A 26,893-nucleotide genomic window follows, 5' to 3' on the forward strand; every position below is an offset into this window, starting at 1 on the left:
ACATAGATCTGGGGCATATTGAGTCTTAAGCAATTATTGGTCACCTTGAGTAATTATTTAACCTTGTCAAGAATTAAACCATACCACTAATAAAATGATCCAAGTAACATTCATCACTAGCGTTATTATAAATGCTAAACTAAGTACTATGCATCTGGGATAGGTAACATTGGTTGTCAATGCAGTAGATCACTTCAAGCCTCTAGTGCATCTGTCCGGGTACTTCCAGGAAGGTTTAACTGTTTGTGAGTCAACATATTGTAGGCAGAGGTTCTATACTGAATCAAAAGGAGAAAGCCAGTGGAACACAAGTCTCTACTTCTTCAGTAGGTATACGATGTGGCCATCAGCTTCATTATCCTGCAACCAACCCTTCTTAAGGAAAATTAACCCTTCTCATATGACACTACTTTGAGGATGGTATTCTGTCTCAGAAGCCAGAATAGCAGCTAATGCAATGTTATATACCTCACACACATTATGAAATGATAACTCCTTATTGATAATTGTGAATACTTAAAAGATGAATATATGAATAATCATAACTTTGGATTACAGAGTTAAGAAGTCCTTTGTTTATAGATTTACCTTTCTCTCCTACAAAGTAGTACTATCTTTGGTTTGGATGAAATCTTAATGGTCTTGAGCACTCTTTGCGCAACTCCTTTTATTATTACCTAATTTGGTTTTTCATTTAAAATTGTTTTTATTTAAAACTATAAACCAATTGTGACATTAGTCTACTTAACACTGGGAATATCAGGCACTTATTTTTCAGGGCAGAACTAAAATGCACAATGGAAAGGTGAGCCTACATGCCAGACCCTCTTAATGTCCTCCCCAGGCTCATCTTGGGATGTTTTCCTTTGAAGTCTAAGTTTGTGTCACTCAACTTTTGTTTAGACTGCCATTGTTCATGATGTTTGCAACACTTATTGCTCAAATTCCTTCCCTCTTTCACCTCTACCTACTAATCTCCTCTCCCTTGACTCTGTGTGGCACTACAGAACTTCCTCTTGCCATTTATCTCTATTTATTACTGTAGTATAATAAGAAAGCTGTCAACAGTGGGTCAGGCAGGGTCTATTAAACATCCCTCATTAACTTATGTTTGTTGGGAGAAAAAGCTGAGTGCTACCTATTTGTAAAGAAGAAAAAAAGGGATGCATGTTTCCCTTTCCTTTACTTTTTTTTCATAATTTATATTTTGATCATATTTTTTCTGCTATTCCAGTTCCTTCAATATATTCCACACCCTTTTACAATCCAACTTCACATTCGTCTCTCACTGTTTCTTTCAAAAACAAAACTAAACTAAATCCAATTCACAATAAAAGATACAAACTAAAAAGCCAAAACACAAAAACAAAACAAAAAGCACACAAAAACCTACAGTCTTTTGGGTCTATAGACTTCCTGGGCATAGGGCCTGCCCTTAAGTACAGTTAATATACCCAGTGATACGCCATTGAATAAAACTGATTCTTCCTTTCCCAGTGGATATCACTTGCAATAGCTTCTTGGTTAGGTGTGCGAGTTCAGAGTGTTCAGTTGTAAATGGGATTTCTTTATCAAACCACTCCAGCCTAGGCTCTAAGATCAGTGCAGAGAGGAAGACTATAATAAATGGAGCTCTTACTGAGGCACAGCAGTAATGACACAAATATGAACTCACAGAGTCTATGGTAGCACACACGAGGCCAGACAAACTCAACCAGACAAATTCCCAGCACAGAGAACAGAAAGTGGTTCCAAGGAAATTTAAATGGGGAATAACATTATCTGTGTGGAAGAATTGGTTTTTTTTTATTTTTACATTATTCTCTTTTATAATTATTTTTTGTCAAATGTATTAATCAAGCATTAGCACCATGTTGAAAATGCAAATATCACTTTGTGTGATGTACACACCTGAATACGAGTACTTTATAAGCTGAGGCAGGAGAATCATGCATTTAAAGGCAGCTGGCAACATTATAAGAAAAATAACACAAAATAGTATCTTCTAAATAAATCAAATGAATCAGAGGATGAAAAATAACCAATAGCAGCTCTGTTCTCCTAGTCCCTTTTCTGGGGCTCTTCCTACTTCCAAATATGCTCATCTCAAAAAGTTTTTATTATTATTTTTTTTTATTTGACTAATGCCAGTAGTTTCAATGAATTATATACTCCTTTCTAAAGATTTAGAACTAGCGAGCTGGAACAGGACCCTTCTGGTCTGCCAACAGCACCCCTGAACCACAGCCCACTGTGCATTGGTCCCACCAGGAGAGACCTGTTCTACCAGGAGTGCTTTCACTCCCGGGTTCTGAGGTGAGATAGCCACTTTCTTTCCAATAACTGTCTGGAGCTGGGAAGCAAGGAGCACACAAGGCACAAGAAAAGTGGAGCAGCTGGGACAGGATCCTTCTAGTTGCCATCTGCACCAAGAGTGTGGCCTATTCCAGAGCCTTTTGTACATAAGTTCCACAAGGAGAGAACTGGTCTACCAGGAGTGCTGATATGGGCTTATAGTCCCACAGGAGGAACCAGCTCCAGCCAGAGGCAGCAAGAACAACTAATACCAGAAATAACCAAATGGAAAAAGGCAAACACAAGAATCTTACTAACAGAAACCAAGACTACTTGGCACCATCAGAATCCAGTTCTCCCCACAGCAAGTCCTGCATAACCCAACACACCGGAAAAGCAAGAGGTAGATTTAAAATCATATCTCATGATGCTGATAGTAGATTTTAAATAGGACATAAATAATTCCCTTAAAGAAATACAGGAGAACACAGGTAAACAGGTAGTCAGAATGGCTAAGATCAGAAATTCAGTTGACAGCAGATGCTGGTGAGGATGTGAACAAAGAGGAGCACTCCTCCATTGCTGGTGAGATTGCAAGCTTGTACAACCACTCTGGAAATCAGTCTGGTGGTTCCTCAGAAAATTGGACATAGTACTACCGGAGGATCCAGCAATACCTCTCCTGGGCATATACCCAGAAGATGTTCCAACTGGTAATAAGGACACATGCTCCACTATGTTCATAGCAGCCTTATTTATAATAGCCAGCAGCTGGAAAGAACCTAGATTTCCCTCAACAGAGGAATGGATACAGAAAATATGGTACATTTACACAATGGAGTACTACTCAGCTATTAAAAACAATGAACTTATGAAATTCTTGGGCAAATGGATGTATCTGGAGGATATCATCCTGAATGAGGTAACCCAATCACAAAAGAACACAAATGGTATAAACTCAATGATAGGTGTTATTAGCTCAGAAGCTCAGAATACCCACGATATAATTCACTGACCACATGAAACTCAAGAAGAAGGAAGACAAAAGTGTGGATACCTCGATCCTTCTTAGAAGTGGGGATAAAAATCTCATGGAAGGAGTTACAAAATGTGGAGCAGAGACTGAAGGAATTACCATCCAGAGACTGCCTCACCTGGGGATCCATCCCATATACAATCATCAAACCCAGACTCTTTTGTGGATACCAACATGTGCTTGCTGACATAAGCCTGTTATAGCTTTCTTCTGAGAGGCTCCACCAGTGCTTGACAAATACAGAGGTGGATGCTCACAGCCTCATTGGACTGAGCACAGGGTTTCCAGTGAAGGAGTTATAGAAAGGACTGGAAGAGCTGAAGGGTTTTGCATCCCCATAGGAGAAACAACAATATGAACTAACCATTTCCTCCAGAGCTAACAGGGACTAAACCACCAACCAAATAGTACACATGATGGGACTCATGGCTTCAGCTGCATATATAGCAGAGGATGACCTAGTTGGTCAACAGTGTGAATAGAGTCCCTGGCTCCTGTGAAGGCTCTATGCCCAAGTGTAGGGGAATTCCAGGCTCAGGAAGCAGGATTGGGTCAGTTGTTAAACAGAGGGATGGGGGAGGATAAGGGGATGGGGATTTTAAGAGGGGAAAACTGGAAAGTGAATAACATTTGAAATGTAAAGAAAATATCTAATAAAAACATCTAAAAAATAGATTTAGAGCTAGTATTCACAAATAGGAGAGAACATTGTTTTATTTGTTTTTTTTTGTTGTTTTGTTTTGGTTTTGTTTGTTTGTTTGTTTGGGAGTATTTCACTGTTTGGGGACTTTGGTATAATAATTTCTAATTTTTTTCCACTTACCTCAAATGTTATTATTTCATTTTTTCTTAAGCCTGAGTAACATTCCATTTTGTGTATGTATCACATTGTCATTATCCATTTGGTATTTGAAGGGCATTCAGGACGTTTTCATTTCCCAACTAATGTGGATAAAGTGGCCGTGAACGTAACTGAGCAAGGATCTGTGGAGGAGAATGTCCAGTATTTTGGACAGATACTGAAGAGAAATATAGCTAAGCAATATGATAGATTTATTTTGGATTTGAGGGAATTCTCCACACTGATTTACGGAGTGTCTGCACTAGTTTGCAATCCCATAAATTATTAATGATGGTTCTCCTTAACCCAAATCTTTAACACACATCATTGTATATTATTGACTTCAAAGACTTGTTTTCATAAACCTTTTGTTGTACTTAGGAAAGAAAACTATTTCCTCCTAATTAAGTTTGATCTTTTCACTATTTTATTAATTTGATTTGGACATTTTAAATTTTATATACATTATGAAAAGTTTAGTGGATTCTACATTTAACTGTTATACTAAAATTACAGCCATTGTGAGATTCAGTGTCAGAAAGAATGTGTTCTGGTTTTTAGTAACAGGATATAATCTTTTTTGAATTCTTATTAAATTCAAGTATTATTTTCAACTTTTATATATACTTTATGTACAAATACAAAGTTTGTCATTTGCAAGTAAATCAACTAATTTTATTTCTTCCAGAAGAAATTCTTCTTTATTCATCTTTTGCTTGTTTATTATAATTTTTGGACTCTAGTTCTGTAGGTGTTAACTTTCTCATTCATCCTTTGCTCCTTTTTTTCTATTCATATTTTGAAGAAAACTTAAATAGGTGAAATAAATTATATAGCATAGTATGATGGGACATTCAATGAAATTATAATGTGATTATCCTTACTGTTAACTAATTTTCATCCCTCACTTTCTGGAGTAAAAAAGCTATCAATGTTTGAATATTTATATGTTGTGTAAACTATAATTTATTTCAGGTGATTGTCAAGTCTGGACCAGGAACTTTTCTTAGTCTGGCAGTTTATGACAATTATATCTTCTGGTCAGATTGGGGACGAAGAGCTATTTTGCGTTCCAACAAGTACACAGGAGGAGAAACCAAAATTCTTCGTTCTGATATTCCACATCAACCAATGGGAATCATAGCTGTTGCTAATGACACCAATAGCTGTAAGTTGTAATAGAAAAATATTTCCTAACTCTACAACCTGTCAATTTTTTTCTCTTTTACTGCATTATACATTTTGTGGTCTTATCACCTGGGAGACAATATTCAGAACTTGACCATTAAAATCCTATCAAAACTGTCTGAAAAGTTTGAATAACTTCTATAGAACTCAGTTGGTCACCATAAGAACAATTTCTGTTTTAATTATTAATAAAATTGTATCCCACTCTTCTTTAGTCCTTATATCTTTGAAAATAAAGACTATAAAGACTAACATTTTTTTGCCAAAATTATTCCCTTGATAGGTTTGCATCTGGTTTTATAAATGCTACAGTGATTATAATACAGAAGTGTTTTAGAAAACCCTTTTATAATGACACAACACTCTCAAAAGTATTGAGTGTCCTCTACATTGAATCAGTTCACCAGCTTACTGGTTACTTATAGTTAATGGGGACTGTATATTCATTACAAAAAGTTACTCATAGGCTCCTTCATTGCAGGCGAACTCTCTCCGTGTGCATTATTAAATGGAGGTTGTCATGACCTCTGCCTTTTAACACCAGATGGAAGAGTGAATTGCTCCTGTAGAGGGGATCGAGTATTGCTAGCTAACAACAGATGTGTGAGTAAGTAAGGAAAAGCTATGGAATTGTTTAAAATATATTGAAAATATAATGTTGTACTGATAAAGTTTTATTATCCTCCAGCAGTGAATTTCAGGTTTTTGTCTGTTTATGAAAGAATCTAGCCCATTGTAATGTTTTCTGACCTTCATGTGACTAGTAACAGTATCTAAGATAATAACTTATAAGTCCCTGTGATTGAGGGCCTGACTGTGTTAGAAACAACTCCAGGAGTTCCTGCATACAAGATCATCTGCCAAATTATAGCTGTGACTCTGAAACTCTGGCAATTATGAAATTAATTACAGCTGAAATAAACTAGAAACCACGCACAAGATCAGCAGCCAGGCAGGAAGCCCCTTCCTAGTCTGTGGTAGGATGTAAATGAGAGAGAATGACTCATACAGCTTATTTGTAATCATTTCCAAACTGTTAATTAAGAATGTAACATTCCAGCCTTGCACAATGTTTATTCCTCCCAAAGGCACTGCAGTCTTTAATTAGTACCATTACAATACACCCTTATTAACAGCAAAATTTCCAAAATAAATAATGGTTCAAGTATTTCAATATTGCCATGAAAAATTAGCAAGCAACATAAAAAAAGGTTAATTTCCCTTTAACACTGAAACTTTGTATGTAAGAAAGGTGGAAAATGAAACATCTTGTTGGAAATTGGTGAACTCATTTTCAGAATGCACTAGTTTTGAAACATTTTTTCCTCATTTGTATTCTTTTCTTTTATCATTCATGTTAGGAAGTTAACAAAAGTAGATATGTTTACATAATTAAAAATAAGTATTTTCATCTTTATCTTCATAATTCTTTGTCCCTTATTTACGAAGAGGACCCTTTCTTATATTTGCTATGTGCCTTTTTGTTTTGTGAACTTGTATTACAAACAAGGGCACATCTTAGTAAAAAATAAAGATTTGGCTTTCTGTAAGACTGTGTCAGAACAAAGAAGAGAATGCTGCTACTATTCAGAGAATTTTGATGCAGATAAACAATTTAAATAGTGTTTGCCTCAAATCCCCAGATCTCTTTGTTGCCAACACTTTTTTGAACAGATCAGGTAGCTACCTGAATTACATTTCAGTTTGCCTTTGTGGGTTGGGTCCTAGATCAGGGCCTGGTGCTGTGTGCACACCTGGAACATCAGTCATACATTTAAGTCATTCATGTTTCTCTCAGGTCACATTGTAGGGCAAGGTTCATGCAGTGACATTGATAAACAGAGCAAGGGTAGTGTACAGTGTGCAGTGTAGCCCTGTTGTAACAACAACAACAACAACAACAAAGGATGCATAACTGCCCCAGAGAAGCTCCCTGCTTCTCTTTGCTGCTGAGAGGTGAGGAGTCAAACAAGAAAAATATTTTAAACGTGCAGAGTTGCAGGGCTATGGAACTGAAGTGTGGCACTGGGCTCCTGAAGCAGGACAAATCGCTGTGCAAGCATTCTCTAACATTCATGTGCTTGTTTTGAAATCCTGCCGTCCATTTGCAAAACCACAAAGTAACTTCTGCTTTCTTGTTGTCAAACCATTGACAAGAACCTAGGACATTTCTGAGACATATCTGCTAACATTGTTCATGAATGTTAGTGGTCTTTTTCATTTACTGACACATGCATGAGGGTAAATGTAGAAAAGAAAAACATTTGTTGTTCTCGTTGGCAAAATATATAAATATCTATATCTCATGCAACATTGTTAATGTTCTGGATTTAGATAACATCAATATCCATCAGAGAACCAGGACAGGCAAGCATGGTTCAATGCAAACCCTCATCATGTAAGACAATGTGAGGAAAGACAAACCTGAAAATAGACAGAAACACAAAGTGTTCAGTGTTGTGTACCAAATGGAAGTGTGAGCAAGAATTCTGTCTGGACAAAAATTATTTTGCATTACACATATATTCTATTTTCATTCTGTTGCTGTAATAAAACACTGACTTAAGATGTCTTTCGGAGAAAAATGTTTTAACTCACAACTTACTGTCTATCACTGAGGAAAGTCAGAGCAGGAACTCAAGCAGGAAACTGAAGCCAAAACAATAGAAGGATGCAGCTTACAGCTTGCTCATTTGTCTTCCTTACACGACCCAGAACCAAGTTCACAGAGTTGACACCATTCGTACTGAGCTGGGCCCTCTTACATCAGTCAAGAAAAATATCTCACAAATAGGCCCATAGGCTACTCTGATCTGTGCAGTTCTTCAGTTGAGGTCCTCTCTTCTGAGGTTCCTCTAAATATATCAAGTTGACAAAAACCTAATGTCACAGAAAACATACACACACACAAAAAAAAATCATACAGACTCAAAAATTGTGCTTCTTTAATATATATTCATACATAAAGATATATTAATTATGATATATATGGATATAAAAATAAAAGAGACCATGAATTTGAAAGATAGCAAGGAGAGGATTGTAGGAGGGTTTGTTGGGAGAAAAGAGGAAGGAAAAAATTATAAATTTTATACAATGTAATATCAAAAATGAAAATAATAAATATACACACACACAGAGACAGGTGTATCTACAACTATCTATTTGCCTTCTTTTTAGATGTTTCTATGTACCTTTATGATAATCTCAAAAGGAAAAATAATATAATCACTAAATACAGATGTTTTCTACCATAGAATTTTTCATTGAAACATTAATATATGAGTTGTACATAAAGCAAATAAAGATAAGTTAGAACTGCCAGTAGACCATTCTAGATTTTGTTCATTCCATAGTCTAAGATAATTTTTCCAAAAGCATTATGAAAACCTTTATATTTTTCTTTTTAAATAGAGGTTTAAGTTCTCTGTCACTTCCTTTGAAATGATATTTGACTTTGGCTAGAAACAGAAGTCCATTCCAAAATGAGGAAAACATTTGGTAAATACTGCATTGAACGAATTTAACTGAATGAATTAAGTTAAAAATTTTAGACACATATATAAGTATTATATATATTAAAATTAAAGAAAAATTAGGAGTAATAGAAATAGTGAATTTCAAGTAACATTAGTAGGTACTTTATTGGATTTTTCAAACTGATAATAATTGTGAAATTGAACTGTATCTCTTATAGATATTAATTTTATTACTCTAAGAACTATTAATATGACTTGATTTCAATATGTAATTAGTTAACAAATGATATGATAAGTATAGTCCAGGATATTTCACACCTGAAAACACTGGTTCCCAAACTTTGCTAAGGAATCTATTTTTGTGTATAAAGGTAAATTACTATTTTCCCCAATTCAAAACTTCAAAATCAAAAGAAATACGGCAGTCTCAAGACAAAACTGAGCTATGAAAACAATATTTTGTATTTTATCATTGTTTATACCTTAGAGCAAATCATAAGGAGAGAGAGACAGAGACAGAGAGAGACAGAGACAATGAGAGACAGACAGAGAGAGAGAGGGGAATAAAGAGAGAGAGAACATGTTCATTTCCACAAACATCCTAGGTTTTGAGCAGGGATTGTACGACAGAGGTGGTTACATTATCTAAGTACCAAATGTAAAACTGTCTAGAGTCTCATTTATTTTCACCACTTCCACCAACTTCTCCAAAAGTTCCAGGTGCTTCCAGGCAAAAAGCAGCTATTTATGGTGTTTCCAGTTCTAGTTCTCAGTAAGGGAACTGGCAACTGGATCTCAACAGAGGAAAATTGAGTTAGAAGTAGGTCAAGCAAATGAGCCTGAGAATAGCATCATATTTTATATTTCTATAACCCAGCTAGGAATCATATAGAGGAGGATTTAATAAGCCTTTTTAAAAATTATTCATTTAATATGTGTGTAAGATTTTGAAGATCACACAGGCATCACTAATTCATTTACTATTATTTATCTTTAAGGGTTTATATTAGGTAAAATAACAAGAATGACACTCTTTTCGTTGGAATGTTGTATTGTCTGAAAGAATGCACAGTGGTAAGGATACACTGAAGCACTGTTATAATATGTAGAGATTGGGTTTTTGATACAGTATCTTACTGTGCAGTTTAGATTGGCCTTAGACTCACTACGGCCTGCAATGGCCATAAACTTGTAATCCTCCTGTCTCAGGATTTAATGTTCTGGGGTTATAATGTGAACAACCACACCTGAGTAATTTTTTTCTTAAAAAGGAATTATTTTAAGCCAGACTGTTGCCTATATGTAAATTATCAAATTGAAACTACTGCTTTCCTCTGCACACATATGATTGGCAAATGATTAACAGAATATATAAATAGGCATAAAATAGTGATACAACTCTAAAAGTACTTCACAAACAACTCCCCAAAGATTTGCTGAGGTAAATCAGGAATGTCAGAACCTGCTTTGGCTAAGTTTTAGTGACATGTGAATCATTGACATTCACTTCATTTTTATATGAAAGTGAAGGTCATTTTATACTGTACTTTAATTTTATAATTAAACTTGAGGAATACAATGCTAAATAATATAAGAGAATTTTTATTATACCAATACTTACTTTTTGATGTTTCAGCTAAAAACTCTTCTTGTAATATCTATTCTGAGTTTGAGTGTGGAAATGGGGATTGTGTGGACTACGTCCTCACCTGTGATGGTATCCCTCACTGTAAGGACAAATCAGATGAAAAGTTACTCTACTGTGGTAAGTGTTGAACAAAGACTCTTAAGTTGCAGAAAGATATTTTTACTTAGTTTCATAGTTTTAGGTATGTTTGCCTGTCTTTATTTCACATGAATAATTGCCTCAATTTTCTCTCATTGACATTATTTCTGAAGTACATTGACTAAACTGTGCTTGTGATAAAGTGACACACATCATTATCTACACAGTTACTACATTACTCACTGAAGAATATCTTCATCATTTTTCTATCACTTTGATACAAATTAAAATGGAATTGGAGGCTACTTCGTAAGCTGCCCAATCATTTTTATTTACCAATAATTTTAGACCCATATTTCTAAAAACATAATTCAGAAATATTAATGAGTGGTGTATATTGCAGATCTACTCTTTAGCAGAGATCTGCCCACAGACAAGAACAAGTTGAATAGATGTCAAAGTATTGTTAATTCAATTATTGTTTCAAGGATCAGCCTAGGGCTAGTGTTCTTTGATTTGGAAACTGGGATAGCCATGATCCGAAAGAAGTATGGCTTTGCATCACTCGTGCCCCAGGTTGATGACAGCAAGTGAAAATTGTTCTCTGAAGAAGATTGTCTTTGCTGTTGTAGGCTTCAGCACAAATTTGCCTTCATTCCTTCATTAATCTTTCCTGTATAATTGTCCAGATTTTTACTAAAAATAGTGTGATTTATTTTAACTTTATTACACTATCAGCATTAGGTCTCCGTATCATGGAAAATTTGGAGGATCTTCTATTAAAATTGCTTCCTTAAAAATAACTTAATTTTTTAAAACCTTACCATAGCAATAAGTACAACCAAGTAATCAAAGATTTGGTAAATAGAAACATGAGAATTTGACAATTTGCATGTAATTTTTCATTGCAGACTAATATTTTCAGTTAAAATGATAGAGAAATATCTGTTTTATTGCCTTACACAGTAATTATTCAAGTTTTGAGTTTAATTTACAGAATAGGGATTAAATATAGAGTTTGAAGGTGGTAGAAATAATATTAAGTGTAAAAATATACATTTACTATGAAATGAGCCTGAGAATAGCATTATATTTTATATTTCTATAACCCAGCTAGGAATCATATAGAGGAGGATTTAATAAGCCTTTTTAAAAATTATTCATTTAATATGTGTGTAAGATTTTGAAGATCACACAGGCATCACTAATTCATTTACTATTATTTATAATTCTAATTTCTAACACATAGTAATTGTACATTGTTCTGTCACTATTCAAAAATCCTCTTTATTCCCTCTTTTGAGATATTTAGTTAATTTTTGTCAACCTTATTAACCCTGCTGTAGTAGAAAAGGTTACAAGTTATTTCTTCTATCCAAATACACTTGTATTCCCACAGGCTACACATTTTACATCCCTCAGTCTCCCACATCTGTTTCCTGTTCCCATAAGACCTATTGTATTTTCTACTTCCTTGAGAAACACCTTAACTCTCCTATATAATGAGAACATGCAGTTGTAGGTATTCTGTACCTATCTCCCCATTTAACACAGATGATTTCTTGCCGATCTAGCTGTGTTAATGTAAATGACAGATTTTCAGTCTTTTAAAGAGCTTCTTAGCATCCTTCTGTATACTTACACCATGCTTCCCTAATTCATCTTTGACACTGTTTGAGTTCCTTTTGTGGCAATTGTAAATAATATTGCAGTAAACATATTAGTGCAGGTTTTGTTAGGCTGTGGTTATTTTCATCCTTCAATGTACATATAGTAAAATCATTGACTCATATGATAGTTACACTTCACAACTTTTGATATAACTCATGTTTTCTATAATGAATGCACTAAAAATGTACAAGCATTCCATTTTCTGTATGTCTTGACTGGAAATTGTAATCTTTTAGTTATTCTTTTCATGATAGTCATTCAAATGATTACATGGTATTTCATAGTGGTTTTGCCTTGTGTTCTATTGATAGATAGTCAAGCATTTTTTCATATACTTTTTGGCTATTTAGATATTTTTCTCAGAAAATATTAATTTAGACCTACTGGGTATTTCAAGGTTATATTGTTTTTTGATTTTGCTGTTGAGTTGAATTCCTTTATATTTTACATATTAACATTTTTCAGGTATATTTTATATTTTTTTCTGTCTCAGTTTCCATCACTTCTGTTATGTTCTTTGTTATTACTTTCCTTCATATAATTCTGGATTTATTTTACATTTGCTTTGGTAGTTGCCTGAGATACATTGCTTGGACTTATTTGTATAATATTTTATTTTAGGTCATTAATATCACCATATTTTAGTGTTAGCACTCACAACTATACAGTTCACATTTATCACTACATTTGTGGCATCCTGTGACTTTGGGAGTATTGCATTTTAATGTCCTCATTTGATATTTTATTTCATTAATTGGTAGTTCAAAAAATGTTATGAAGCTCAGTGGATATTATAAAGATATTCTAGTAGAAATTTATTGATATTTCTGATTATTTGATATGTACATTTGGAAATGCATGCTTTTTTACATTTTTTATTATAAAGTCCTTACCAAAATTAATGAATTAATGGGTGGAGGTAAAGATGGAAATCTTAGCTGATGTAATAAGATAGAAAATGAAATTTAAAAATATACTTATTAGGGGAAGAAAAATAAACAAAATTCTCTTGTTCAACACAGATAAAATTATTATCCATCCAAAAGAATTGTTTGAAATATTTTTAAAAACCCTCATAGAACCAGAAGTAGAATATATTACTAGTTCTGAGATATCTCTTCTAAATTGATTTTACATTGTATCTTTATTTTTATACATTATAAAAGAATTGTGGAAAACAATATGTAGATATAACCCGATGAGATATGTAGTTAATTCCCAGCTAGGAAACACCAAATCACAAAGCCTCAAGTGAATTATTTGCTTGCTCTTTGGAAAATAAGGGACATTGTAATTCAGACCTTTGATATAGTTCAGGATAGGTTTATGGGTCAGATTCTGTTAGTTAGAAGAGAAATTTTATTCGTGATTTTTACCCTTTAGGAATATTGCTATATGATCTCTAACAGCAAGTTTCTATGTTTATTCATAAGAAAACCGAAGTTGCCGAAGTGGGTTTAAACCTTGCTACAATCGTCGCTGTGTTCCTCATGGCAAACTGTGTGATGGTACAAATGATTGTGGAGACAGCTCTGATGAATTGGATTGTAAAGGTAAGTAATTTTACATCAGTCTTTGCATGTTAGATGTCATTTTATGTATATATAATATATGTATATATTGTTTGTGTATATATTTTAATATGTATATATAATATATCATGTATATATAATAAACACATTATGTTTGTTTATTAAAATGTCACAAAGTTTTTCACCAAGTAAACTATGCTATAAAAATCTCTGATGGCATATTTTGTAAATTTATTTGGAACAGAATGGTAGATTATTGTGTTAAGAAAAGTAAATCAAGGAGGAATGAAGTATCTACACGTTGGTATTCCTTTTTCTTGATTTTCTTGTGTTTTGCAAATTGTATCTTGGATATTCTAAGTTTCTGGGATAATATCCACTGATCAGTGAGTGCATATCAAGTAACTTCTTTTGTGATTGGGTTACCTCACTCTGGATGTTATCCTCCAGATACATCCATTTGCCCAAGAATTTCATGAATTCATTGTTTTTAATTGCTGAGCAGTACTCCATTGTGTAAATGCACCACATTGTCTGTATCCATTCCTCTGTTGAGGGACATCTGGGTTATTTCCAGCTTCTGGCTATTATAAGTAAGGCTGCTATGAACATAGTGGAGCATGTGACCTTATTACATATTACATTCTGGGTATATGCCCAGGAGCGGTATTGCTGGATCTTCTGGTAGTACTATGTCCAATTTTCTGAGGAACCGTCAGATTGATTTCCAGAGTGGTTGTACAAGCTTGCAATCCCACCAACAATGGAGGAATGTTCCTCTTTCTTCGCATCCTTGCCAGCATCTGCTGTCACATGAATTTTTGATCTTAGCCATTCTGACTGGTGTGAGGTGGAATCTCAGGGTTGTTTTGATTTACATTTCCCTGATTATTAATAGGGAACAAAATGCCAATGGAAGGAGTTACAGAGAAAAGTTTGGAGCTAAGACGAAAGGATGGACCATCCAGAGACTACCTCTCCCAGGGATCCATCCCATAATCTGCCACCAAACACACACTATTGCACATGCCAGCAAGATTTTGCTGAAGGGACCCTGATATAGCTGTCTCTTATGAGTCTATGCCAGTGCCTGGCTAATATAAAAGTGCATGCTCACAGTCATCTATTGGATGGAACACAGGGCCCCCAATGGAGGAGCTAGAGAAAGTAGCCAAGGAGCTAAAGGTGTCTGCAACCCTATAGGTAGAACAACAATATCAACTAACCAGTACCCCGGAGCTCTTGTCTCTAGCTGCACATGTATCAGAAGATGGCCTAGTTGGCCATTATTGGGAAGAGAGGGCCCTTGGTCTTGCAAACTTTATATGCCCCAGTACAGGGGAATACCAGGACCAAGAAGTGGGAGTGGGTGGGTAGGGGAGCAGGGCGGGGGGAGGGTATAGTAGACTTTCGGGATAGCATTTGAAATGTAAATGAAGAAAATATCTAATAAAAAATTGGAAAAAAAAGTAAGAAAAGTAAATCAAAAACAAATAAACAAACAAAAATAAACCATAATTGGGGATATGAGAATTTCATGATCTCTCTTATATATGAAATGCAAAACAGTATTGATCTCATATCAAACTTGAGAAACGATGGTGATTACCATAGGATACCACCTGAAGAAAGCATCATCAGTGGGTACAATGATACAGTTTGGTGCACGCAGGAATTCAATTTTGTAAATCAGTTTAAAAAGTTATGATTTCCTTTGTAGTTTCTGCTTTCTAATTCACATTTAAACTATTGTCATTTCTTTAATCTCGTTTTTATATACTTGCTTTTAGAGTATTTATATCCGAGTATGGAACACTGAATAGACTGTTCTAATAATGACTACTATATTACTTAGTTCTCTTAATCCACCATTCAATTTCTTAGCAAATGGGTAAAATACTTAGATTTTGTCTTTAAAATAAGTTAAACAGATTTATTGAGGCATATTTAAAATGCAGTATATGTCACTTGTCTTAAATATACTCAATGGTTTTTAATAAATTACCCACGTTTGCACTCATCAAACCAATAAATTTCTGAATGTTTATCTGGGAAGGTTCCTCATCTTGATTCTCATTTCCTCCACAATTTTCCCATTTATAGGCGCTTCATAAAATTAAGATATGCAGTATGCAAGTTTTTCAGTTCCTGTTTCTTTCACTTAATTATGTCTTTCAGATGCATCCATGTTATAAAATATACTACTATGTCATGAATCATTACTACTCGCGTTTTCTTTTATTATTTCTCCTTTTGGGTTTGCCACTTCAAACCCTCCCTTCTTTTAAATTCATTGCAATTTTTCTCAATAATTGTTCTTATATGTATATATGTATGTTTATAAACTATGTCCCAAGTAAAACCTTCTGTGCATGATATTACATGTATGTGTGTTTTCAGGGCTGAACTTTGGTCTAAGATAACCAGGTGGCCTGCTACTTTCAGGGCTAATTTTTGTTCTTATATAACGAGGGGGTATACTAGAAATAGTGTTTCTGGGGAAGACTATTTCTCCCATTCTTACTGTCTGAATTTTTAAGGTGTTTCACCAATGTGTACTCAATTTCTAAAACACTAGAGTACAAAAACCAATTGGATAAGTATATTAATATTATGTTGAATGGTAAATAATACTAAGTTAATAATATTCTATATAAAATGTAATGCTAATGTTGTGTTTTTAAAACTACTGACTACTAATAACCATGAATTGACTGCTAATATTTGTAGGTCAAGTAAGAAAATATCAAGCTATCTAAAATCGGGACCTAACAAGTATTTGTAATGAAAAACGCCTCCGAAAAATCTCTTAATTTACTGAGCACACATTTTAAGTATACCAAGCTAGACTAAAAGACAAAATTAGCACATATGTACCTCTGCCTCTGGGAAAAATTAAACTTACGGGGCACTAGAAGTTTGAAGGCCTATTGTATTTTGCCACATTAACAGGAAATTATTATGGACATTGGTCATGAGGTGAGTGTACTATGACTGCAATTCTTGAAAACTTGCAGATGAAACTATTCCAAATATTCGGAAAGCCAGAGATTCTGTAGTAAATTTCAGATGGAAGAATTTATTGGCTTTTAGGCTCAATAAGAAAATAAGGAGGAAAACTCAAATAGTGTAAAGGATGGATATTTTATAGAAAGCATTAAAATTACTTGCTAAATTAAATATAAGAGTCCAAGTATATTTTAGATGTAGCAGAAATGTTGACTCAAGAATATTTTTACTCAGGGAAGTCTCACCATTCAGTTAAAGCACTGTAGAGAAAGCAAGATTGCAAGTTTGAGCTACAGGTAACAATTTATCTTGATGAATCAGAGGTAATTTCTTAATTATGTTGATGAAAATCAACTTGCTAAAGTCATAGGAGGCATCAGATCAAACGCTAAATGAAGCAGAAAACCATTCAGTAAGAGATTATTGATAATGGATATAGAAAATCTTTATAAAATAATTGATGGAAAGGAAAAGTGTGAGATAGAAATGGGATAAGATGTCTCCAAAGAATGGCAAAACAGGGGAAATGTGTACAAATGATTCAAGATCTCCCAGGAAGGCTTGCAACGCTCCACAGCCTGTAGTACAACCATTAACTTTATTGTTACTTGACGTTCGAAAGCAGATTTACTGTATTTTGAAATTTAGTTATTTCATATTACTTAAAAAAGTTTAAAAACAATAAAAATTCATAAGATATTGAAAGGAGATACAGGAAATAGATAAACCTTTTAAAAAAGGAAGAAATAAAGTGATAAATTGGTACTATTTATCAAATAGTTTCAATAGTTTTAAGCAGAAGAAAATGCATTAAACTAGGTTGATGGTAAAAAATAAGAAGAAAGACATTGAAGTAACTAAATAAAAATATGTGGAAATCATGTATCATAAGATTTTTTTTTTCTCAAATGAAGCCATTGGACCTTAATGCTATTATTAGCTTTTCTGAAATAAGTAGGATTGTCTTAAGATGGTAATAAATTGGTGTGTTCAAATTTAGAAAATACAGTGCATAGTAATAAAATTGTTCTGGATATAGTAAATAAGTAAGTCTTATAAAATATATAGATAAAATACATTATATCTAATTATATCAATAGCAAATGACAAAGAACAGTATTAAGAAGCAATGTTGTCCTTCTTTTTAAAGCTTAACAATCTCATCTACAGTCTTATCATAAATGGGCACTAGAAATCATTCTCTGTAATAGTGTTTCTGTTGAAATTAAATATTTATTAAATGAACAGACACACACACACACATTGTCTTTATATTTTAATATCCCTTAATTACCTCACTAGCAGGGCTGCTCCTTAAACTCCATGCAGTTAATCCTAAGTTATTTCTTACTAGTATACTCTATCTTGGCCTCTCTGGACCCAGAGGGCTGTCCAACTGGTCTGTGGTCTAGACCATGTCTCATGGTTCCCTCACATGGCAGCCAATCCACTCTGTCCTGTACTCTTCTCAGGGATGATGTCTCTCCTCTTCTCCACACTGTTCTGGCCTCGTAGATCTCCTCTCTTCTTTCTCATGATTCCTGGCCTGGGAAACCAAAACCCCATGTCTCTTCTCTTCAGATATTGGCTGCTGGCATTATTTACCATTCAGAATTAACTGTGGGCAGACTCCTTCTCTCTCCTGTAAGCAGTTTTGGGGATTAAAATTAAAATGCAAGCAGAATTAGGCCAAACCCACTACATTCCCCCATTTTGCCCAATTAAAAATGATCTTTTCTCTTAGATATAAGTTGAACCCAATTATATCAGTTATGCAAATTATAAGATATGATATACACTTATAACCTCTAGTCCATCATATTTGTCAATTTAGGTAAAGTACTTTATCATCAATCCTAATAATTCTGTACCTGAATTATGTTTGCTTTTAACTTGTAATACTATCTAAAAACCATCTTTTCAATTCTAGAACATCTTTAATGCTAAAGAACTGAAGTTCAATTATGAGACTATGACTAGTCATCAATCTCATCAGAGATCTGAAAAGGAATTAAATATTACCTGAACATGTAAGAAGCACAAAACATAACTTCCAAAACAATACAATTTGTAGAGATAGCTGACTTCCTAGACATTCCCCAATATTTCTCTTAATGTTAAAGCATCTGTTTTCAGCCTCTGACCCAGAAATATCTGACAGACTTTAAGTGAAGCAGAAATTAGGAAGGACTAGCTTACTCTTTCTGGGCAGAGCTTAGCTGACTATATCACACCTGTGTGTCCTTTTTTTTGGACCCTAATTACCTACAGAATGAAATTAGGGTTTTTCTTACCCAGTGGCTAGCTTGCCACAATTGAAGTGAATCCAATTGGAGGTAATGATACTCACTCTCTTCCTTTCTCCTAGTAGAAAGATCTATTAATAATAAAATTATTTTAAATGCCATATTCTGTGGATCTCTTATGCTTTCAAAGCCTATCTTTCTATATATAGTATATCTGAACTACTAACTAAACCTTTACTACTCTAGGCTATATGTTATTTGAATAATATTGAAAGCACTTATTGTAATTAAATAAGAATCTAAAATAGCCATAAGTTTACTATCTAACCTGTAACTTGCACTACTTAATTATCCTAAATAATTTGTAGTAGCAGCTATTAGAAATACTGGATCTAAGCTTTGCATTCTTAAATGAGTGACATAGGCACGATGCCTAGCTAAGAGTAACAAAATTTATTTTAAAGTTTGTGTTAATATACAAGGAATTATTCCAATGAAAATCTTTAAACTAGTATCAATAACAAATTCTGTCCCAATGTAAGAAATTAAAACTTCAAGTCTACATCAAACTGAAAAGATTTCTACCAATATAAGATTATGGCTATGAAATGTTTTGATGAAGAGTAAATTTAGTAATCCATCACCATATATTCAATTTCTTATAGCATTACTCTACCCCCTTTTTCTTTTCAGTCCCTAAAGGAAAAAGAGGAGAGGAAAGATAGAAATCCCCAAATTTAAGCTCTCTCTAGTTTCCTCCCCGTCCAAAATTATGACCATTTCCAAATTATCCCTTAAAATGACAAACGATCTATAATCTATGAAATAACCATAATTAGACACCCAAGGAATTTGGTGATGTCTTGCCAAAAGATTCTTCCTGATAATGAATTTTTTAAGGGTAGGGAAATTGGAAAAATTGATTTGACTAAAGAAAGCTAGCATTAGCCGGGCGTGGTGGCGCACGCCTTTAGTCCCAGCACTCGGGAGGCAGAGGCAGGCGGATTTCTGAGTTCGAGGCCAGCCTGGTCTACAAAGTAAGTGCCAGGACAGCCAGGGCTACACAGAGAAACCCTGTCTTGAAAAACCAAAAAAAAAAAAAAAAAAGAAAGAAAGCTAGCATTAGCATTTGTTACCCAGTCTCTGTACACTTTGAAAGTTTGGGGCTTAACTGAAGTTCTGACAGAATCCATATGAAAAACTGGATGAACTGAGATTACTGGGAATCAGCAGCTATTCCTGAATCTGTTACCGGAGTAATCAGTTAAGGTTAAATTTTTGCTCTTCACTTCAGCAGATGAAAGGCAGCTGCTCTCCTTTTTATGAATTAGTTTGATCAATAATCAATTGTAATAAGTCTTCACTTATGCCATGTGAAGGATGTCATGATAAATTTTAAAAATTCTGTAACCAACAAAAGTTATTGGCTAATTTTAGCTGAAGTTTTGACTAGAGACATTTTTATGTCTAAACCAGTTTCACAACTGTTCTCGTGTGGAAAGAGCAGCAACTGATGTTACCTGTTTAATTCGGTCTTGAATTTTTTTCCTGTCTATAGCCAAGGTCTTCAGTGGGTCTTCCCCTATCATATCTGATCCATATTACTTTGGAAGGGGTCCAAAGCTTTTTCTCCTTCTTTTCTGTTAACACAAATAGAGAGCCTCTTTGCAAAAATAGAATGTTTGGTCCAATCACCTGAAATTGATTGGTTCAGTTTTGTTGCCTCCCTTTTCTTTCTTTCTTTTTTTTTTTTTTTAAATATTTTTATTAGGTATTTTCCTCATTTACATTTCCAATGCTATCTCAAAAGTTCACCATACCCCCCCCCCACCCCTACTCCCCTACACACCCACTCCCACTTTTTGGCCCTGGCATTCCCCTGTACTCGGGCATATAAAGTTTGCAAGTCCAATGGACCTCTCTTTCCAGTGATGGCCGACTAGGCCATCTTTTGATACAAATGCAGCTAGAGTCAAGACCTCCGGGGTACTGCTTAGTTCATAATGTTGTTCCACCTATAGGGTTTCAGATTCCTTTAGCTCCTTGGGTACTTTCTCTAGCTCCTCCATTGGGGGCCCTGTGATCCATCCAATAGCTAAATGTGAACATCCACTACTGTGTTTGCTAGGCCCTGGCACAGTCTCACAAGAGACAGCTATATCTGGGTCCTTTCAGCAAAATCTTGCTAGTGTGTGCAATGGTGTCAGCATTTGGAAGCTGATTATGGGATGGATCCCCAGATATGGCAGTCTCTAGATGGTCCATCCTTTCTTCACAGCTCCAAACTTCATCTCTGTAACTCCTTCCATGGGTGTTTTATTCCCAATTCTAAGAAGGGGCAAAGTGTCTACACTTTGGTCTTCATTCTTCTTGAGTTTCATGCGTTTAGCAAATTGTATCTTATATCTTGGGTATTCTAAGTTTCTGGGATAATATCCACTTATCAGTGAATACATATTGTATGTGTTCCTTTGTGATTGTGTTACCTCACTCAGGATGATGCCCTCCAGGTCCATCCATTTGGCTATGAATTTCATAAATTCATTCTTTTTAATAGCTGAGTAGTACTCTATTGTGTAAATGTACCACATTTTCTGTATCCATTCCTCTGTTGAGGGGCATCTGGGTTCTTTCCAGCTTCTGGCTATTATAAATAAGGCTGCTATGAACATAGTGGAGCATGTGTCCTTCTTACTGGTTGGGACATCTTCTGGATATATGCCCAGAAGAGGTATTGCTGGATCCTCCGGTAGTACTATGTCCAATTTTCTGAGGAACTGCCAGACTGATTTCCAGAGTGGTTGTACAAGCTTGCAATCCCACCAACAATGGAGGAATGTTCCTCTTTCTTCGCATCCTTGCCAGCATCTGCTGTCACATGAATTTTTGATCTTAGTCATTCTGACTGGTGTGAGGTGGAATCTCAGGGTTGTTGTGATTTGCATTTCCCTGATGATTAAGGATGTTGAACATTTTTTCAGGGGCTTCTCTGCCATTCGGTATTCCTCAGGTGAGAATTCTTTGTTCAGCTCTGAGCCCCATTTTTAATGGGGTTATTTGATATTCTGGAGTCCACCTTCTTGAGTTCTTTATATATATATTGGATATTAGTCCCCTATCTGATTCAGGATAGGTAAAAATCCTTTCCCAATCTGTTGGTGGTCTTTTTGTCTTGTTGACAGTGTCTTTTGCCTTGCAGAAGCTTTGCAACTTTATGAGGTCCCATTTATCAATTCTTGATCTTATAGCATAAGCCATTGCTGTTCTATTCAGGAACTTTTCCCCTGTACCCATATCTTCGAGGCTTTTCCTTACTTTCTCCTCTATAAGTTTCAGTGTCTCTGGTTTTATGTGGAGTTCCTTAATCCACTTAGATTTGACCTTAGCACAAGGAGATAGGAATGGATCAATTCGCATTCTTCTACATGATAACCTCCAGTTGTGCCAGCACCATTTGTTGAAAATGCTGTCTTTTTTCCACTGGATGGTTTTAGCTCCCTTTTCAAACTCAAGTTACCATAAGTGTGTGGGTTCATCTCTGGGTCTTCAATTCTGTTCCATTGGTCTACTTGTCTGTTGCTATAGTATACTCTGGTTTCTCTTCAGATCGTATAAATCATTTGCCTACCTTTTCCTAGGGCCTGCTCTCCTCTGATCTCACTCCTAGAGGATTAATGTCAGTAATACCACCTAACTTATAACCACCTTCATCTTGATAACTGAAAGAACTCATAGCAATTAAAATCGTTTTAATATGATTATCTTTTGAGATAGCCTTTCTCTCTGTGCCTTTATTTTCTACATTTGGTATCAAAGTCTGGATTTCTTTCTTTCTTACTTTCTTTCTTTCTTTCTTTCTTTCTTTCTTTCTTTCTTTCTTTCTTTCTTTCTTTCTTCCCTTCTTTCTTTCTTTCTTTCTTTCTTTCTTTCTTTCTTTCTTTCTTTCTTTCTTTCTTTCTTTTTTCCAGTGTATAAACAATGATGAGTATTTTTCCTTTCTATCCTTAGGAGAATACAGTTTCCTTTTTTCCTACCTTCTAAGGAGATTAGTATCTGTGGAAATATAATTATATCTCTTTTCTCTTTATATTACTTAAATAATCACCACTATTTCTTCCTTCTATCCTTAAGACAATGCAATTTCCCTTTATCCCTCCCTTCTATGGAGATTAATATATCTTTAAAACCATTTAAAGCCTTTATTACTTAAAAATTCTTAAAACAATTACCACTATTTCTCCTTTCTATCCTTAAGACAATGTAATTTTCATTTATTCATTCCTTCTGATACATACCTCTTTATTAATATTTGTCTAGAAAATGTTTCTCTCTGCCTTTGTTTCATATATTTGAGATCAAAACCTGAATTTCTTTATTTTAAAAATGCTTAAAGCAATTACCACAATTTCTCCCTTCTACCTTCAAAGCAATGCCATTTTTTCTTTATTCATCCCCTTTATGGAAATTAATATCTCTTAATTAATATTTGTTGAGATATTGTTTCTATGTCCATGGCTTTGTTTTTTACATTTAAGATCAAAGATCTGAAGTTTTCATTTTAAAAACACTTAAAGCAGTTACCACAATTTCTCCCTTCTACCGGAAAACAATGTCCTTTTCTTTATTCCTACCTTCTAAGGAGATTAGTATCTGTGGATATATAATTATTTCCCCTTTCTCTTTATATAACTTGGATTAACATTCTTCCCTATGTATTTCACTTCAATTCCCTTCTATTTTACGTATAAGCTTATTTGCAGGCTAATTTATTAATGAATGTTACCCTAAGTTATCTCAGAATTCCCATGTTCCAAGAAAACTGTTGCTTGTGAAGCCTTGACTTAATTTTCCAATAGCTCTTCTATTCCCACCTTATTTAAACCTGTTCTCTGAAGCCAGCCTTGTCGCAGCAGGATAAGCCTGCACTCTGCTGCTACCCTCTCACAGCAGGAGTCATTAGCATCCTAGGCTTAAGCTGCTGGAAGAAATGTATAGCCTGAATAATTGTTGTTGAACAGGAAATCTATTCAAGTGGAGGTCACATTGTATATGCAGATTTTCCTCACCCGGGAGCATCCAGGCCCTGGGGGCTAGTATTTAGCATTACAATATATAGTAAAGGAAACCTCAACACACTTCTTCCTCTAGGGTTGGTCTCACTACCTGTGTGCAGCTCTCCTTGGCAGGTATCCCAAGGCTCTGTCATCCCCCAAATTTTGGGCTTCACAAGATAATCCAGGCTTCTTTTTAAAGTTTCACAAATTAGCCTTTCTAAGTCTTCAGGCAGAGGCACTCCTATCACATCAGGGCCTCAATAGCTGTCCTTAGACATGGAGGAAAACTCTCTATTCTATCCTTGACACTAAAACCCAAACCACATGGCCAAAACTGCAAAATCTTATGCTTGCTGGTGCTGGAACATTTCCCACCCCTTGTTAAAATAATAACTTCAACAGCTTTCTGGTTTGTATGGTTTCCTTCATCATCTAAGCTTGACCATCCTGTTACTTGCTCTACACACCAGGCTAGAATTGAAAGCACCTAGCTGTTTTCTCCTGAGTGCCCTGGTTAAAGGTCTGTGCCATCAGTCCTGCATCTAAGCTTTTCTTTAGTTGTTATTTTTTCACATGTTGAAAGCTAAGCTGGTTGGAGTCTTTCCCTGAGGTCACCACTCCCTATATTCCATTTTTAAATCTGTTTATAAATAGCTCCATTTCACTTGCTAGAGCTTCTTTTCTCTGTTTTTACTTGCTCAGCTTGCTCCTTTTCATTATAGATTTTCATAGGATTAAATACAAATAACTGCACAACAGAGTCAATACTAGACTGTTTTGAAATTTCTCTCTCAAAATAATTGATCCAAATCTTTTTACTTTAGCCTCAGGTAGACATTTTGTTCACTGGACAAAAAGTATCCACATTCTTTGTCAAAATATCACAAGTATAATCTCTAGACCACATAATAATATTCTTCTCTTAAACATCTTGAGCCAGGCCCCTATACATCAAATCATCCTTATCAACAATATCTTACATGTTCCTACTATTATGGCCAATTAAGTCCCCACTTAAAGCATTCAAATCATTTTCTAATCCATAGTACATCTATTTATCTCTTAACAGTAACATGGTCTTGCCTATCACATCATTACTCCCGTCCCTGGTTCGAATTTCTGTCTTAATTAGGGTTTTATTGCTATGAAGCGACACCATGGCCATGGAAACTATTATAAAGACATACATTTAATTGGGGCTGGTTAACAGGTTATAGGTTTAATCCATTATTTTCACTATAGGAAACATGTTGTTGGCATGCCATCATGCATGGTGCTGGAGAAGAAGTTGAAAGTTGGGCATCTTGACCCTCACGTAGTAGAAAAAGAGCCAAATGGGAACTCAAGCCTGGCCCCACAGTGGCTTATTTCTTCCAGCAAAGCCATACCTATTCCAACAAGGACACACCTCCTAATAGTCCCATTCGGTATGAGTCAAACATCAATTTTTGGGGACATTTCTATTCAAACCAGCACACATATCATTAGTAGTTATTAGTAACCCCCTTTTTAGTCCAAAAATGCATAGTAAAAATACATGATAAAAATAATTATTTTGGATTTCTTGTCTTTTTTAAATTCATAGAAAAACCCAGAATCTTCATCAATCTTTATTTATTGTCCCTTTAAAGGTATTCCTTCCATTACTGAGAGCTTAGACCTGAAGCTATTTGAACAGATATGAAGAGCTGCTCAGATATTTTTTTTATTTTGTATTCTTCCTGTGTTGTTGTTGGCTGAGTGACTAGTTGTGTGTGGGGTACATAAAGGATTAACATATTGTACTAAGTATCAATTGTCTCCTTGGGTAGTAAGTGGTATATCAATGTCCTTGGTCACTAGAGTACTTTCAGGTAGACGAGAAAACTAGGAGTTCTGAGGCTTCCCAAAGGAAAAAGAACTCCTGGTTGTTTTTTCTATTTTTTTTTTTGTCTTTGTTTTCAAAACTGCTCAGAAAGTCCCTAAAAAGACTCTCTCTCTCTCTCTCTCTCTCTCTCTCTCTCTCTATATATATATATATATATATATATATATATATATATATATGTAAATTAAAAAATTAAAGTCCTTCTGTGTTTGTACACTTTGTACACCTAAGCATTTATGAAACCCTTTAATAGAACGTGTATATGAAAGTAAGCAAATTAACATTGCCACAGAAAATTTAATGTCATTTGTGTTCAAATACCCATGTCAAGTTCTTTAGCTTCAGGCAGCATGGGAAGTAGGAAGAGAGAACTAATATAAGTTATTTATAAGAATTATCCTGTGAACCAAAGAAAGATCTATTGATTTTTATGACTTCTTGTTCTCATAACCTATTTTAATTGTCAAAGTAAAAAGAAAGTGGGAGAAAGAAGAAAACTAGGGAAGTGTATGGAAGGAACTGTGGCTTTGATTATTATCTTTCAGCTCCTTTTGATCCACTGCCCCTGTCAGACCTTATTTTGTGGCATCTCACTTCTACTCCTGGTGTGCATGGGGTTGCATTCTCCCTAGTATTCTATTGACTAAGAGCTTATTGTAGACTATCTGGAGGGAAAAGCTAAATATTTTACACTTGGCTTATCTTTATTTGAACCAAATAAGTTTCTTTCTCTCTTATTCAAGGCTTTTAGCCTGGGGAAAAATGATCAGACAACTTGCTTTTTCACCTAACGATTAGAATTGCAATAGTTCTCTCCTTAGAAATCACCCTAGGAATTTAACTGCAGCAACAGGTAGTAGGATTTGATTTTTTTCTACCAGAATTGGCATTTGTTTATTTATTGTGTAGTTTGAGTGAATTGGACTCAGTATTTGCAAGCATTCCTATA

The 26,893-nt window shown here is 34.8% G+C and overlaps 1 protein-coding gene across 3 annotated transcripts in view; it reads left to right on the plus strand.

The window, feature by feature from the left end:
- Lrp1b (LDL receptor related protein 1B) overlaps positions 1–26,893 on the plus strand; it is a 2,026,300-nt gene that overhangs the window by 1,686,102 nt on the left and 313,305 nt on the right. For all 3 annotated transcript variants that reach the window (XM_021181392.3, XM_029472167.2, XM_029472172.2), the window contains exons 44-47: positions 5,148–5,340; positions 5,842–5,967; positions 10,476–10,604; positions 13,670–13,789. In XM_021181392.3, the coding sequence (XP_021037051.1) occupies positions 5,148–5,340; positions 5,842–5,967; positions 10,476–10,604; positions 13,670–13,789 (568 nt within the window). The remainder of the gene's footprint in view (positions 1–5,147; positions 5,341–5,841; positions 5,968–10,475; positions 10,605–13,669; positions 13,790–26,893) is intronic.

The sequence above is a fragment of the Mus caroli genome, unplaced genomic scaffold (genome assembly GCF_978045245.1).
Source record: "Mus caroli unplaced genomic scaffold, Mus_caroli_1 scaffold_2, whole genome shotgun sequence".
Lineage (NCBI taxonomy): Eukaryota > Metazoa > Chordata > Mammalia > Rodentia > Muridae > Mus > Mus caroli.